Genomic DNA, 17,771 nt, shown 5'->3' with positions numbered 1-17,771 from the left:
ATGCTCCGGAAGTCTCCTTTCACGTCATCCATCAGAGCTGTGTATTGCAGGCTGCCAAGAGTTTGTGTGGGAGCAGGGTTTTGTTTTCTTAGGCTCCATGTAAGGAAGCAACCAAAGAGAGAGGTATTGGAAATTGTTTGCACAGACAACAGTTTTCCTATGGTGATGTATTGATTGTACACCGAGGGTTCCTCCTGAGTTTCTATTTCAGAGTGTTGGTGATTGAAGAATACTGGCCTCTGTCAGTCAGCAATATCCATAAGAACAAACAGATCTTTGTCTAGCTCAAGTTACCCCTGAGAAGTACTCTTAAACGGACACAAGCAAACAGTGTGTTCGCAGGTTGCTGGCATATACCATTAGTAGTGTGACTGTTTGTGACAACGGAGAATTTAGTGAGTAATGGCCATTTTATTTGTTTCATTGATTGACATTGGAGAAGTGTGCCCTAAGCTAATAATTTCTGCTTTTTGTTTGTGATTCCTTAGTTGAGTTAAATAAGTCGGGCTAGGTAAAGGGAAGCCTTTCATGTAAGTGACTGGGTTTCCACCCATCAAGTCTGGGAATCATTCATCTCAATAATTTTGGAAGACACTACCAGGTTTGCAAAGGGAAATGGATAGACGAAATCTCCTCTTGGTCTCTTGTCCCTTTGATGTGATGGTCCTTCCTGGGGGGTCATTCTTCAGCTTGCCTGTAGGTTTGCTTGCCCTGGAGCTGCTTTGTTAAAACCAAAGCCTCACTTGCCGTATCCAAATAGTTTGGTTAATAATTTTCATCCTCAAAAAAAAAAATGACAGAAAAACTCCAAGTAAATGAGATAATCTATTTCTAATTCACTGTCTTTGCCATGTCTTCCTGACCAGGAGGTAGTTTTTTTTTTTGTTGTTGTTGTTTTTGTTTTTTTTTTTTTTTTTTTTTTTTGCTGGTGATTGGTAGAGAAGCCTTTCTTTTTTCTATCTATACTTATGTGTAAGTGGATGCATATATTGTACGAGTGACTTTGGTTCTGGAAGCATCTTTTATTGGGTTCCAATCATGACTGGTGAGCTTTCTTGTGCAAAATACCTTTCTGTCTGTACTTACATTTCAGTAAGTGGTAACAATAGCACGACACCTTTTGAGAGCCTGGGAGACTATGGGTATGGGGAATGTTCTTAGAACAATGTGGAGCAGATTTTGAGTGTGCAGTTCCTGTTCAACAGTCTCATGATGATAAGGATGAGGAGTTTTCTTTCAGTCTTCTCTTCTTTGGAAGGATAGAGGAGGAGAGCAAAAAAGATCTTGCCTAGACACTGGAAGAAGACCCAGGAATGAGGGTGCATGGGAATGTGTGTGTGTACACAGACTTCTCATTAATTATTTTTTTCCCCTCCTCTCACCTTGATAAAGTTGGAATACACCCATTTTTCTAGCAGAGGGAAGCTCATGGCCTCCTAGGTGATAGAATCTTCCCTCAACCCCCGCCCCCCCCAAAAAAATTCTAGCAACAGGTAGAGCCTGCACTTGAACTGAAGCTAAGGAATAGTTCCTGAATCTTCCCTCCTCTGCAGAAATGCTTGCCTCAGAATTCACACTCCTCTGGCCTCTCAGAAGCAAGTGTGTTCTCTGCCTTCCCTCATGAATCTACAGGCAGTAGGGTGCTTTTTGTTATCTCCTTGTAAGGATCATCTACTAAAACAAGGGTCTGTCTTCAGAATGGACAGATAATTGAACGGCAGAGGTGTAGGATGCTTATAACTCAGTGGGGAAAAAGAGAAAGGCGTTGAGAGAACTGTGGCTCTTCCCATTAGAATTGCTGGGTGCTGCATTCCGATATGAATCTTGACAATTGGACAATGATGGGAACATGCAATTAGGTCTTATACAATTGATTAGCATGAGTTAAAGAAACAGCATGTTGTTTGTTTGGTTTTGCATGCTGTAATATATTAAAGTGCAAGTATTTAAGAAATCTAATATCTATCTTATAGAAAGCAATGTTGTAAAAGTAGACAATGGAGAATGTTTTTTTTTCTATCTATTCTAGCTTCCAGTCAACTTTTTTCCCCCATATTTCTCTAGAAATTGCTTCAGTTATGGTTAATTTACAGGTAGTTAAGTTTTCAACTCACAGGTATATTTGACTTTAAGGGATAGCATGTAGAACTCTTAAAATATATTGCACATTGCATAACTTTAGTTTATTTGGGGGTATCACAATAGATGTGAATTATTTCCCCCAGGCTCTCATTAGGATATTAAAGGTATGCACTTATTCAGGATGAATTGTTCTTTCCAAAATAACTGCAGTTTATAAAGCTATCTAAGTTTGAGGATCTAAGTTTTGTTGCATTGATTTTTTCCCCAGTTCCATCCAAGCCATAATTCAATCTGCCTACAATTTGTAATCTTCTTTCATTCTTTCTCTGATTTCTTTCTTTAAGAAACCCAACCATCTAGATAGTGCATAGGAGAAGCCCTGAAAGGCACTGAGTGCCTGGGCAATTGGTTTTGATATGTTGCATTGCTAATTAAAGAAGATCATAGAAAAGCACAATGTTTAAAATATAGACTCTGGAGTAAGACAGCTACAAGTCTCAGCCTTATCACTTGTAGCCATAGGACTTTAAGCAAGTTACTAAGCTTCCTAATTTGCCTTATGTATAAAGAGGGATAACAACAGTGTTTAACTGGAGAGATTGGATGAAGGATTAATTAAAATAATGTATGTAAGATCACTGCATAATATCTGTCAAATTAAGACCCCAGAAACAATTCTAGCAGTTGAGGTTGTGGTATGTATGGAGAATGCATAAATTTAAACTCCTCCATACATAAAAATTTTATCCAATTACACATATACTGAAGTCTGATTATTTTATTAACCATTATTTTATTAACTCCATTTTAGAAAATTTGATCTGTGTGTGAGCATATTTAAATATACATTTAAATCCCTGTTTAAATATATATATATAATTTTATATATTATAAATATTATATGCCTTTATATATTATAAATATTATATATACATATTTAAATGTATATTATAAGTATGATACACATATTTAAATATTATGTATTTAAATATATATTTATTTACACAAAGAACAAATTAATTATATTTAAAAATATACATATATATTATAAATTATATATATTTATTTATTTACTTACTTTTAGTTTTTAAGTAATTAAATCAATATAGATATGCCCATACTTATAACAAATGGATATGGACGTCAGTATATTCTAACAGTTATGGAACAATTCCAAACATATTTATTTTACTATTTGAATATAGCATATTTAAATACAAACAACTGAAGTATAGAGCTGTTAGAAATGATATAACCATGTAAAACCCCATATGTTGCATTCATTTATTTTTTCAAAAACAGTACGATATTTTTTCCTAGTGTTGGGGATGCAAAGGAAAACAAAATCATTTCTATCAAGGAGCTTATAAATTAGGAGTAAAATATATATAAAAAAAGTGGTCAGACAAAAAGTAATCCCCAATTGTTATTAATCTTATAAAGTAAAAAATGATAGGAAGGGTGTGTTTTGAGGTGGAACCTAATGAAACTGTATCTCCAAAGAGAGAACTTTCCAGAAGAGGTGGCATTGATCCCTGATACCGAGCAAAAGGGAGTAAGAGGAGGAGTACTGGAGCAAAGAGAACCTTGTGTGCAAAGGTCCTATTATGCCAGAGAGCTTCGCTCATCCAAGGAACAGAAGGAATATCTCAATGGCTAGAGGTAAAGTTTAAAAGGGAGGCAAAGGCTGATCCTTTTGGGCCACAGAAACATTGACCTTAGGTTTTAATTCAAATGTTTTGAAAAGCTTTCAAGGTAATTGGGAAAGACACTGAATGGATCTGTTATTCACTCTATGTTTGATGGGTCTGTTGAAGGAACTAATCAGGAACTGACCAGGCAGGTAGTGTTGACATAGAAAATGCTGAAACTAGTTCACAGTGTCTACTATTATATCATCCAAGTAAACGGTCCAAGATGATCACTTAGAACTGAAATATGTTTGAACATAGAATTTACAGGGCATTAACACTAATACTTATAAAAATGAAAAAAAGATCAGCAGTTTTAATTTGCTACAGATATGAGTTAATAGAAACTCACATACACATTGATTAAAAAGTATAATTTGATAACAATATTATGAATAATAACTTGCTGTTTTCTTCCCAAAATGTGCAAACTAAAAGCATTTTATTCAATAATTCTTTTTCTAAAACCCTGAAGAAACTATTACATATTGAGGGTAGAAATAAATATGAACTTCTCAATAGTCTTGTTGTGGTAGAGAAAAGTAAGAAAATGTCAAAATAAAGTAACTATCAACAGAATACGCAACTATTTTTCAGTGTATATTTGTAATAGAATGCCATAGAGTAGTGAAAATGCTTGTCAGTAGCATGCATGGATACAAATAAACTGTGTATATGATAGGGAAGTAAAAGAAAAAAATGACTGAATAATCACAAGAGTCATAATTTATCAAAGTGTAGCACAGGCATATCAGAAATATTTTCATGGCAATACCAAAATGGAAGGGAAAACCAGAGAGATTAAAAGAGGAAAAGAAATCGCACCATAATATCAAAGGTCTCAGCTAGTTAGCATAAAATATTCAGCCTTTAGATGCAAAGCTGGTCCTCAGCTGATAGCCAGCAAGGAAGTTGGACTCAGCCTTACAACCGCAGAAACTGAATTTGGCCATGAACTTGATTGAACTTGAAGTAATTTCTTCCCCAGGGCCCACAATGAGGAATGCAGACCTGCTAACAACCTGATTGTGGTCTAGGAAGAACCCAAGCCCAGGACCCAGCCCAGCCAATCCAGATTTCTAGATTACAGAACCTGGGAAGCAATAATTTTTTTTATATATTTTAAGCTGCTATGTTTATGGTAACTTATGGTTTCAATAGAAAAGTAAAAATTTACCTATAATTATTAATGCAATCTAGTCTTCTACAGTTTAGTGATGAACTCCCCATATAAAGCTATGATCCTGAAGGTCTTCAGTAATTTACACTGACACAAATTAAAATATGAGATTTGATGAGCAATCTTAGCCCCTTTTCCACAGTTGGTGATTGAGGGAATATTTACCCTGAGAAATGTGACCCAAAGACAGACAGTAATTTCTAAGTCTTGCTTCCTAGCCAAAACCAAGGATAAATTTTCTCAGTAGCCAAGATTGAGGTCCAGTCATTTTTGTGAAGCAGGAGAAAAATATGGCTATGAGAACTAGTACAAAAATAAAAATGCATTATGACTCCCAGATGTCAGATCCAGGGTTACCAAAACAGTGAAGAAGCCTAGCAATCCATACCCAAGGTGCTCATCCAAACATTCTCTAAGGATGCTGCCAAATGATACTACTGCACAAAATGTTCTCTTTTGTGGAAATCCCATGCTCTTTTTTAAATATATATAAATTCTTCCACTTCGGAATGCAACTTTTTATTTTGAAGAATGAATACAGGATTGCTACCATTAACATACTTAGACATATTTTTACTCACAAGCAGTTTTCAAAAAAAGACCAAAACAAAGTTGCATATTATATTTTATTTTCTGAGGGGAGGTTGTCTGACTTTTGTAGCACCAACTCATTACCAGGGCTTTCATTTTTCTGCTGTCAATTATGAATAGTAATGTTTCTAGTTATTTAAGTGCAAGTATTGTGATATGCATTTTAGCCTTTTCCCTGACTTTCCACAATACGTACCAACACATCTGAGCCTTTCTAAAGCTTTTAAAAAAATCTATTGTTAAGACACTGCTTGTGTTTCATATGTTAAAGTAAGAATCTCAAATCTATTTGGAAACAAATAGAATACAGAAATTGAAACTAAAAAGTGTATCTGAGCATAAACAAGGCCCTGGATTAAATCCTCAGAATACATAATGAGAAAGGCTATGGGTACATTGACTAGACAACATATTACTAAAATTTGATTGATACAGAGAAAATTAGCATGGCCTGTACACAAGGATGACATACAAATTCATAAGGTTCCACATTTCATACATTTGTCAAAATTAGCAAATATACTCATGATTTGCTTTCATTATGTGTATACCTTGCATCAGAGAAAAACCACAAATGAAAATGGCATATCAGAGCATGTGGAAGAAATATTATAATGCTTTTTTATTTACATTGCAACATATCTAAGTGAATGAAAATAGGTTGGACAGAGAAACACATAAATGAAAGAACATATACCAACAAAGATGTGTTAAAATGTTAATGCTAAAAGGAAGATTGTGAATACTTGAGTATATTCATGGTAAAATTCAATGTTACTTCATTGTTGGTCATTTTATTATGTATTTATTATATGAATCATCATATGTGTGCCTCTGTACATGCATGTATGTATGTGAAAACAGAATATGATAACATGAACATTTGAATAAACTGCATATCCAACTCTGTGAATTTTTACTTTTGTAAAATTCACCAAATGGCCTTCTATCTCTTCTTTGAGCATTTTTTCATCTAAACAAAGAAGGACTAAGATCTTGGTAAGATTAACTAAGATAAATTTGGAGATGCGATAACTGTGGTGAGGTGTAAATAGGTGGTTAGGACGTGGACTTTCACTAAGCCAGGTTGGAACAGATGCTTCTGAGTACAGCTAAAACTGTTGGAAGGGTGACATCATCAGCAAAATCAGAAATGCGAAAAAAATGTTCACATATGAAAAATGAGAAGATGAAAATCCTGTTCACTGCAGCCTCAGTTCCAATGGTACAAATATGTCCACTATAATAATTGGTGAGAGAAACCTGATTTTAGAGAAGGTTGAAATCTGATTTTAAGGTAACTGAAGTGTCTGGAATATCCCAAACCAATCAATTAACTTAAATAGGCCTGAAATTGTAAAAATTCTGATTTATCTTTCAAAAACTAATGGAAATCCTCATTGGAGAGATGAGTCCTCAAAACAAGTCTCAAATGATTCTCAGGGATGAAGTCTGGCAAAACTGGCAATCTAAAGTTCCCATGCAAATAAAAGCTCTGTGTCCATAAATAACATCCACAAAAACTACAAACACTGCAATTAGACCATTATTGACATAAGAAGTTGAAATCATCAGATGCAGAAATTTAATGAATTTTCAATTCATTAAAATGAATGAATTGAAAATATAAGTACAGAACATGAAACAATAAAATGCATGAGGAGAGTATGGCATTACTTTTGTGGTATCCTTTATGGTCTGATTAAATGGTCAAAAAAATCCAAATTAGTAATTATGCTACATAATACCTGAATAGTTCTCTTCAAATTTTTGAGTTAAAAAGATCACAGAAGATAGACTGGGAGACAAGAAAGAATAATGAGCAAAGAAATTGATACACACGTAATTACAACCAAGTTATCTATTAGATAAAGGGGAATAATTGAATTTAGAGAAATGTACATTTGGGGTTTTTTGTGAAAAAAAAGTTTTTCATTTACTTTAGGGTGGATAAGAAAGCATTTCACAGTTCAATGGGGGGTTAGCCTCAACGTGTCTCCTCAAAATTCATATGTTGAATTTGTAGCCCCAAAACAACAATATTAGAATTTAAGTTTGTTTGGGGAGGAGGTCATGGGGTGGAGCCCTCATGAAAAGAATTAGTGTCCTTTTAAAAGAATCTCAAAGCTCCTTTACCCTTTGGCCAAGTAAGGATACAGCAAGAAAGCACCATTATGGACAACAAAATGGGCCAGAGAGGAAAAAGGAAAGACAGACAGACAGATTCAGAAAGAGAGAGAAGAAGCATTCAAAATATAGAAACAAAATTTTTATTGCAGCATTGCTAAAAGAACAAAATATCCATTAAAAGATGAATGAAAAATTCAATTGCAGAAGGGCATATTGACACCACCAGTGATTTCAATCTTTTTTTTTTCTTGAGGTGAGCACTGAATGTATGGTCTATGTTTTCAACCTTTTAGAATTCTAAGGTAATTCATAAGTATTGAAAACACAAAAACAGTAGTTAGCATAAGATGAAGGAGCAGATGACTCATAATGGCATTGAGGAGGGGAGCATGGGAGGAATGAAAGAACTTTAGATAGGGCAAAGGTGAGGGAGGGGAAGGTAGGGGGCAATAGGGTAGGAATGATGGTGGAATGAGTTAGACATCATTACCCTAAGTACATGTATGAAGACACGAATGGTGTGAAAATACTCTGTACAATCAGTCACTTGGAAAATTGTGCTCTATATGTGTAATATGAAATAAATTGCATTCTGCCATTGTCTATAACAAATTAGAATAAATAAATAATTAAAAACAAATATTAAAAAAATATATATATCAAACTGTTTTCCCAAGTGGTTGCATACAGATCAACTGGCAATTCTAGTTTCTCCACATCCTCATTTTCAGTCTATTTGTGTCTATGAATCTAAGGTATGTTTCTTGAAGCTAGAATACTGTTTTTAATCCAATCTGGTTTTAGTGGGATATTTAATCCATTCACACTTAGTGTAATTATTGATGGCTGCTAACAATAATTCTGTCTTTATTTGGGGAAAAAAAGATAAAGAAGCATAGATTCTGACTTTAAACTCATGTTTCCTATTGATAACTTATAGTAATCTGAGGGAAAAAAAATCACCTACCATGTGCATGTTTGTCTTGTCATTTCCCACAGGTGCACTTTGAAATTATCACATCTAGTCTGCTACTAACAGAATTTCTGAAAAACTCAAGAAAAAAATATGTGTAAAAGGACTTTAAAATTTAAAAAGACCTAACAAATATTGATATTTTAAAATTATTTTGTTGTTTTTACAATAAAAATAATTATTGGTAATACCTGAGTAAATCATTTACAAGGTTTAGTGTTTGAAATCAGATTTTTTTTAACCAAATGTCTTTTCATTCTAAACTTGACCTAAGGCCAGAATTAAATGTTGACAAATGATTCCTATTGGTTTGTACAATGCAATGATAAGCACTGATCATGAGTTAAGAGTTAATTTAAACAGGTGATAGTGGCACATTTATTACTAGGCAGAACTAAAATATTATTTCAATATCTAGTCTTAAGAGCTTGAATTGTTTGATGCTTGAAAAATCAATCAAAGAAGTTGGACTTAATTGGTCAATGTGAGAGATATAAAGATACTACTGAATGATGTTGAAGAAGTTCAATGCATTTTAAAAGAACCTCTAATTCATTGATGTCAGAACTTCTAGGATTATTAAGATGTTGGGTGATATACTATTCTTTATCCAAGAGTTAACTATGAATGTTAACAGAACTAAACTTACTCATTGTGGTCAAAAATGAAGACTATCACTACAGAGAGTAGTTTTTCTGACCATTCATTAGGGGGAAAAATTCTTCTCAACAGGTTCTGGAACTTAAATATGAAACCCAGAGGACACATGGTTTCTTTGAACAGTTCATCCAAGAGACACTCTAATGAAGCTCTGCTTTGCATAATTTGATCAAAGTTGACAACCTCTGGTTCTATTTACTAATATATGGCAACCACAAAATACAAACACAACAAACTAGGAATCACAAAGTACTTAAAAGTAAGGGGTCTGGAATGAGTCAAAGTCCAAATCCTGTCACCACCATTTCCTGGCTAGATCGCAGTAACAACAGTGAAAATCCTCCTGTGTATTTCTGCAGAATCTAAAGAGGGCATGTAGGTTGCACATTCAAGCAAGGTTGGGCATATCCTCTCTCTTCAACCTCTCAGAAATAACCAGCTGCAGAATTCACAATAGCTAGACTGTGGAACCAACCTAGATGCCCTTCCATAGATGAATGTATAAAAATAATGTGGCATATATACACAATGGAATATTAGCACTAAAAAATAACAAAATCATGGCATTTGCAGGGAAATGGATGGTATTAGAGCAGATTATGCTAAGTGAAGTCAACCAATCACTAAAAAACTAATTCTGAATGTCTTCTTTGATATTACTTTTGACATGACTCAAAACAGAGCAGGGAGGAAGAGCATGAGAAGAAGATTACCATCAAACATGGATGAGAGGTGGGAGGGAATGGGAGAGAGAAGGGGAATTGCACATAGATGTAAGGAGACCTGAATTGTTATACAAAAATACATATAAGAGGATGTGAGGGAAAGGGGGAAAAAAGAGAGAGAGAGAAATGAGTTAGGGTAGATGGGGTAGAGAGAAGTGAAGGGAGGGGAGAGGAGGAGAGGGGAGGGTGGATAGAAAGGGGATAGGAAGGGCAGCAGAATACAACAGACTCTAGTATGGCAGTATGTATAAACATGGCTGTATAACCAATGTGATCCTGCAATCTGTACATGTGGAAAAATAAGAATTCATACCCCATTTGAATCAAATGTATGATATATGGTATGTCAAGATCAATGAAATGTTTTGAGCATCCAATAAATTTCTGATGTTTAAAAAAAAAAAGAAAGAACCAGCTGCTACCTGTAAAGGGGTGAGAAATTACAAGATAATGTGAAATTTTGCAACTAAAACCCCTTAAAACTCAGAATTCTCCATCATCTATTTAAAAATTGTAAACTTCCTTCCAGGAGCCTCTGAATCACGGATGGTACTGGTTGTAAAATTTAGCGGGTGTTGGGATATGGCTCAAGTGGTAGGGCACTCGCCTGGTATGCGTGCGGCCCAGGTTCAATCCTCAGGACTACAGACAAACAAAGATGTTGTGTCTGCCGAAAACTAAAAAAAAAAAAAAAAAAAAATTAAAATTCTCCTCTCTCTCTCTCTTAAAAAAATAAAAATTAGCGGGTGTCCTAGCAGCTTTCTCTGTAGCCCAAGGCACATAGTACCTTTGTCTTGAAGTACTTAACTAAAATTCTTAAGCTGCATATTTTTTCTTTTTACCTCTATTTTTTTTTTACATCCAACAGTGCTTTCCAGAATTTTTCAATGATCTGTTTTGGAATTTTTTTTTGTCTCTAGATAGACTAGATTTTATTTATTTTTTTATCACTGTTGAAAACATACCTATGTTTCTTCTCCTAATTTCAAATCCCTTTAGCTAGTTTTTCAGTGGTTACACCAGTGTTTAAAATGTATGATTTATTAATGACATTTATGTTCAAAACTAATTTGTGTGTTTTACCACTAAAGATGGTAATGAAAATGAAACACTCTGACACAAGGCAGAGAGATGTAAATGCAATGCTATCCAACTCCACTCCACCCAAATTCCCAGAATTTTTGTTTATCAGCATCAGTTTCAGAATCACTGGCTTTAAAAGTCCAAGAGAACTTAGCAGTCATCTAGACCTCATGTTTGCATAAAAATTTCAAAATCTGCATTACTTAGCTAAGTAATCAAGAGGAGAATGTAAACCACATCTGTGGACCAAATTCTGAGCCATTTCTGCTAAAACACACCTGAATTTCATCATATGAATAAGTTCTTATAAAATATGGAAAGCAAATTGATAAGTAGGAAAGTTTATTTAATAAAGAATATCATACATTATTATTTTAATTTGTTTTAAATTTGCTTTTATTTAGCTAAAATATTGACATAATTTTTTTAAATTAATTTTTATTGTAGGTTGTTCAAAACATTACATAGTTCTTGATATATCATATTTCACACTTTGATTCAAGTGGGATATGAACTCCCATTTTTACCCCGTATGCAGATTGCAGAATCACATCAGTTGCACAACCATTGATTTACATATTGCCATTCTGGTGTCTGTTGTATTCTGCTGCCTTTCCTATCCTCTACTATCCCCCTCCCCCCTCCCCTCCCCTCTTCTCTCTCTACCCCCTCTACTGTAATTCATTTCTCCCCCTTATATTTTCCCCCTTTCCCCTCACTTCCTCTTGTATGTAATTTTGTATACCCCTGAGGGTCTCCTTCCATTTACATGCAATTTCCCTTCTCTCTCCCTTTCCCTCCCACCTCTCATCCCTGTTTAATGTTCATCTTCTTCTCATGCTCTTCGTCCCTACTCTGTTCTTAGTTACTCTCCTTATATCAAAGAAGACATTTGGCATTTGTTTTTAAGGGATTGGCTAGCTTCACTTAGCATAATCTGCTCTAATGCCATCCATTTCCCTCCAAATTCTATGATTTTGTCATTTTTTAATGCAGAGTAATACTCCATTGTTTATAAATGCCACATTTTTTTTATCCATTCATCTATTGAAGGGAATCTAGGTTGGTTCCACAGTCTTGCTATTGTGAATTGTGCTGCTATGAACATGGATGTAGCAGTGTCCCTATAGTGTGCTCTTTTTAGGTCTTTAGGGAATAGACCGAGTAGGGGAATAGCTGGATCAAATGGTGGTTCCATTCCGAGCATTCCAAGATATCTCCATACTGCTTTCCAAATTGGCCGCACCAATTTGCAGTCCCACCAGCAATGTACAAGAGTACCCTTTTCCCCACATCCTCGCCAGCACTTGTTGTTGTTTGACTTCCTAATGGCTGCCAATCTTACTGGAGTGAGATGGTGTCTTAGGGTGGTTTTGATTTGCATTTCTCTGACTGCTAGAGATGGTGAGCATTTTTTCATGTACTTGTTGATTGATTGTATGTCCTCCTCTGAGAAATGTCTGTTCAGGTCCTTGGCCCATTTGTTGATTGGGTCATTTGTTATCTTATTGTCTAATTTTTTTAGTTCTTTGTATATTCTGGATATTAGGGCTCTGTCTGAAGTGTGAGGAGTGAAGATTTGTTCCCAGAACGTAGGCTCCCTATTTACCTCTCTTATTGTTTCTTTTGCTGAGAAAAAACTTTTTAGTTTGAGTAAGTCCCATTTGTTGATTCTAGTTATTAACACTTGTGCTATGGGTGTCCTAATGAGGAATTTGGAGCCCGACCCCACAGTGTGTAGATCATAGCCAACTTTTTTTCTATCAGACGCCATGTCTCTGATTTGATATCAAGTTCCTTGATCCACTTTGAGTTAATTTTTGTGCATGGCGAGAGAAAGGGATTTAACTTCCAGATAGTCCTAATCTCTTTGTTTGACACTTTCTAGAATTTGGACAGTTTCAATTCTAAAGTCATATGTTGTACTCATCTAGAGATCAATGAGATACTTTTGTTTAATGATTCAGTGGAAAATGTCTTCAGAAGATTTTCCAAGCACTAAAAGTTTCTACAAAAAGTTGATTTGCATTTTATGTTCTTTAAAAATTAATCAATGACCACTTGCCCTAGAATATACCCAGTGTTTTAGTAATATGTGCTATTCCTAAAATTCTAATGTTTCAAATGTTTTGGTAATGTGATAGGTTTTAAATTGGGTTGAACTTTGAACTCACAACCATGCAAAGAAGATCAGCAGCTTTATTCCTTCTTTAAATGCAAAGGTGAGGAGGGATTTTATTGCCATATTTTCTAGACAGGAAAATAAATAGGAAAAAACTCCAGGAATAAAGTGTTCTGAACTCTTAATGAAGAAGCATCTTACTGCTGGCATGACTTTTCTTTAGATGGTCATAAAAGAGCAGTATGAGATTCCAAGATTTTCATCTGTCCTTCTGAATGTTCGTAATTCATTGATATAGCCTTTGAAATATTTCATCACTTATTTTCCAAAAAAAAATCTTCAAGTATCAGACTACTTGAAAGTATATAAAGAGTCACAAGTAATGCTCTGAATGAAAGTTTCTAGCTATTCTTCTTCATTTCGGGGCTATTCATACTCTTCAACTTGCAGATCGTTTTGTTTTTAGAAATGCAATATCACCTAAATATTTATTTTTCCATCTATTAAAGAATTGGTTGACAGTGTTTTACATTTATTTTCTACTTATTATTTTTAAATTGCATTCTAAAGGTTATTTCCAAGCAACTTTAAACTCTATTTTTATTATTTTTAAAAAATAGATCCAAAGTGAAACTCTGATTTGAAAGTCATAGACCACTCATCATTAAAGTTGACACATACATAAATCACAAAGATAACACATAATCATCTCTACCAGAACTCCTTGCTGCTGGCTCAAAGGTCTTAAGTCAATGTTGATATCTGTGTTTTGGAAACTGTCAAGCACTGTAAGTGGTTTTTGCCTCTTGCTGCACCCATCCTAGGTGTAGTCTTGGCAGTAAGTTCCCTTTGTGTGAATCACAAATCGATGTTTTAATACTGTTTTGTTTAGTGTGCAGAGGGGGAGTAGAAAGGCAGATGGTGGTAGTGAAGTTAAAAGAAATGGAATTTGTTTTTAAATTTACCCTTAGAAGTGCCAGCAATGTCAATCCACAGCAAGAAAAAACAATATCTTAAATGTCTTTGCCAAATCCTGAAAGTTATAATATGACACCAACACCTGTATAGGTAAGGGTTTTCTTATTTCTCCTGCCTGGGCATTCTTCCTTTGCATTCTGGTATGGTTTGAACATCCTCATCTTTCAGGTCTTAGGTAAAATGTCACTTCTTCAGCTTACTCTAGAGGAGAACAATAAATAAATAAAATAGAAAACCTACTTTTGTGGTTAAATTTCTCTCACATGACTCCAATTTATTTTATTTATAGCTTTCATGATAATCTAAAATTATCATGTTTACAAAATAGACTTATCTACTGTCAGAAATGAGGTCAGGTGCTTTTCTTTGTTTTTGCCATTGTACTCAACAAATTTTACAGTTATAATTTTGCATTTCATTTACATTTTACCATGGGAAAAGGTAATATGTCTGTGTATAACCTTCCTTGTAAATTGAAATTTTGGTATGTGTATGTCAAGGTCATTCTCTCTGGGTTGAAAAGAAAAAATTCAAGCTTGAAACCTGTGAAGTTGAAATATGGTTTCTGTGCTTTCATGGCTTTCCAGGAACTGTGGGTTTCCAGACCTAGCTATCTGCATCTTTGATCTCACTCCGAAAAGTATTTTCTTAATAGGAAATATAAAACTGGACGTCAGCCTTACCTTTGGTTCAGGTCCTACTCTTGACATTTCTGGATGAAGTTGACATTCATTGACTTACCTATTTTCTTCCAGATTTCTTCAATCACTATAGGTTCTTTGAGTCTTACTTTGCTCCATGAATTAATAACCTTCTGCCTAGTTTCACTTTTTCATTATCATAATCCTCTAAGTTTTCTGATTTCAGTAACTCAAAAGGGATTCCCACAGTACTAACTGTATGCTTTACTGTAGTGAGGATGCCAATCAATCCAGCTCCTTTGTTAAGTACTGGGTTCACATTTGGGCAGATATGTAACCAGAAAACATCCTTTGCTTAGAAATAAAGTAAGTGAATTGAACATATATATCATAAGCTAAGATAAGGAATATCAGCTGAAATTGTGACAAATTAATATCATGGTCATATTATGAACTTTATGCAATGCTACTAGGAATCCAAGCACTCACAAGCAAAATTGAACACATCTGTTTTTAGCTTGTGATGAGGAATGTGGGAATACTGGAAGTAAAGGAAACAAGTCAAATGAGATTCTAGCCACCTTCTAAAATATAGACCTCTCCTCGCTGGCATGCAGGCAGCATCGGAGCCGAGTCAAGCTGGTCAGGATGATCACAGACGTGCAGCTTGCCATCTTCGCCAACAAGGTGGGCATGTCTGTCTTCTCACTTGTGGTTCTCTATCACAACGTGACCGTCAACAACCCCCGGAAGCAGGAATGAAAGTGGTGCTTTCTCCACCTCAGGGTTCCAGGACACAGTCTCAGGCAAGATAGAGGGTGTGAGTGGCCTTCACACTTCACTTCATCCCTTCTACCCATCACAACATACAATGCAACTACACCTGGATTCTTCCAAACAACTTTTATTTCTTCAAAGTCTTCCTTAAGCATAAGGAACAAGAAGCTGCTACTGAATAGGGCCCAGTATAGGAGCTGCTTTTCTACTGCCTCTCCTACACCCAATACAAAATGTATATATTATACAAATATATATATATATATATATATATATATATATATATATATATATTATACAAAGTATATATTATAATATATATATATATATATATATATATATATATATATATATATATATATATATGTAAAACAGGTGAAAGAGGATTCCTTATTTTACAGAAAAGGAAAGACCAGGCATTTTTTGGCTGCATTGGAAATTTGAGGAAAAGTTACAAAATAATTAATTTTCAAATTTATAAAACCTTCATAAATGCTAATCTGACTTTATATATTTTAGAGTTGGGGTGAAATTTAGAAGAAAACAGAATATGTGGGATTCATGGAATTCTAATGGTAAAATGCTTTTATGACTTTGTTCCTATTACTTGAAGAAGATCACAAGTGTTAAAATATTATGGCAGCTATTGATAAGGAGAAATGACATTAGCATATCACATATTTTCTAATTTTAGCTATTTTTAGATCAATCACTGTCATTGTCTAACATAGGAGGCACTAATGTCATAACTTGTCTGAGGTCAATTCCATCATGGATTGAAAGATCTCTGTTGTCTTTCTTCTGCTTCTCTGGATCACTTTGATCAGAAAACCAAATAAAACTCCCTTTTACTTTGATCTTGGCCACATGCTTATTTCTAGAATTCTGAAGACATCCATTCGAAATAGAATAATTATACAAATGTATAATCTGTGGTCTTTGATTCACTTTTCCTATGTTGTATTGTGATGTAGTTGCTGTCTTCTCATTTCTTTAACTTGCAAAGGAAAAGCACAGCTATTAATTGAGAAAATTACTACTAAACTATCCTTCCACATGGGCTTTTGTAGCTTAATAACTTACAAATGATGAAGTGGCATGTCCCATCAAGGCAGTTAAGTATGGTTCTTGGTCATTTGTTTGGTCCACCAGAAGCACCAGGCTGGGTTGCACATTTATCTTTCACCATAACTTTCATTGCTCTTTATGGAGATTGGTAAAGCAAAGGTCTTGCTTCACTACTAGAAAGTGACTGTCACAAAGTTCTCAGCACTTATACGATACAAAAATGAATGGAATGGTGATTTCATAATAAAAGCTCTTGATAAATGGACAAATTAACACACAGCAGTGGAAGTATAGAAATAATTAGATGAATCTTCATGCATTGAGGACATCAAAGTCAAAGTAAGAATGAGAAGGCCTGTAAGCAGAAGAAAAATAGCTTCAGAGGAAACACCACCAAAGTAGTCAGGGAGGTAACATATAGGACACAGGTCTTGACAGATGGATAGGCTATGGGTAAGTGTTGTACAAGAAAGGATCCTCACCACAGTGATACTATGAAAAACAATGAGGAAAAGCAAGTCAGCAGGTGAGATGCCCATCAGCAGCCCCAAGAAGTACAATGCAAGGGACCCTAAAATGGAGGAGGAAAGGGAAATTAACACTGGAAAAGCAGATTAGCAAAAGAAGAGAAAATTGTTGCAAATCCAAAAAACTATAGAAGAAAACATCACAAGGAGATGTTTCAACCCAGAGAAAATGAAATGTGTAAACACACAAAGACAAATGCCTTAAATTTACAAGAACCCAAAGGAATACGAATTAAAGTAGCAAGTTTTCTTTGTTATTGTTTTTTTTTGTTTGTTTGTTTGGTTTTTGTTGGTACCAGGGATTGAACTCAGGGGCATTCTACCACTGAGCCACATCCCCAGCCCCATTTTGTATTTTATTTAGGGACAGGGTCTCAATGAATTGTTTAGTGCCTTGCTAAATTGCTGAGGCTGGCTTTAAACTCGTGATCTTCTTTCTCAGCCTCCCCAGGTCCTGGGCTTATAGGTGTGCACCACTATACCTAGCCTAAAGTAGAAAGTTTTTAAAGCATATTTAGGTTTTTGGTTTTTAAAAAAATTCTA

General features: G+C 34.8%; 1 protein-coding gene, 1 long non-coding RNA gene and 1 other non-coding gene across 3 annotated transcripts in view; all 3 read left to right on the top strand.

Annotated features, from left to right (window-relative positions):
- LOC143388814 (uncharacterized) overlaps positions 1-17,771 on the top strand; it is a 45,978-nt gene that overhangs the window by 23,276 nt on the left and 4,931 nt on the right. The gene's annotated exons all lie outside the window — the stretch shown is intronic.
- LOC143388983 (U6 spliceosomal RNA) lies at positions 5,939-6,042 on the top strand. The gene has a single exon (XR_013090091.1). It is a non-coding gene; the product is annotated as a U6 spliceosomal RNA (small nuclear RNA).
- Positions 15,505-15,618, top strand: LOC143640660 (dolichyl-diphosphooligosaccharide--protein glycosyltransferase subunit 4-like). The gene has a single exon (XM_077108322.1). It carries the CDS (start codon positions 15,505-15,507, stop codon positions 15,616-15,618), a length of 114 nt encoding a protein of 37 aa, XP_076964437.1.

This window comes from Callospermophilus lateralis, unplaced genomic scaffold, assembly GCF_048772815.1.
Source record: "Callospermophilus lateralis isolate mCalLat2 unplaced genomic scaffold, mCalLat2.hap1 Scaffold_45, whole genome shotgun sequence".
Taxonomy (NCBI): Eukaryota; Metazoa; Chordata; class Mammalia; order Rodentia; family Sciuridae; genus Callospermophilus; species Callospermophilus lateralis.
The sequence above is the reverse complement of the archived record's forward strand: the minus strand, read 5'-3'. Positions and strand labels throughout refer to the sequence as shown.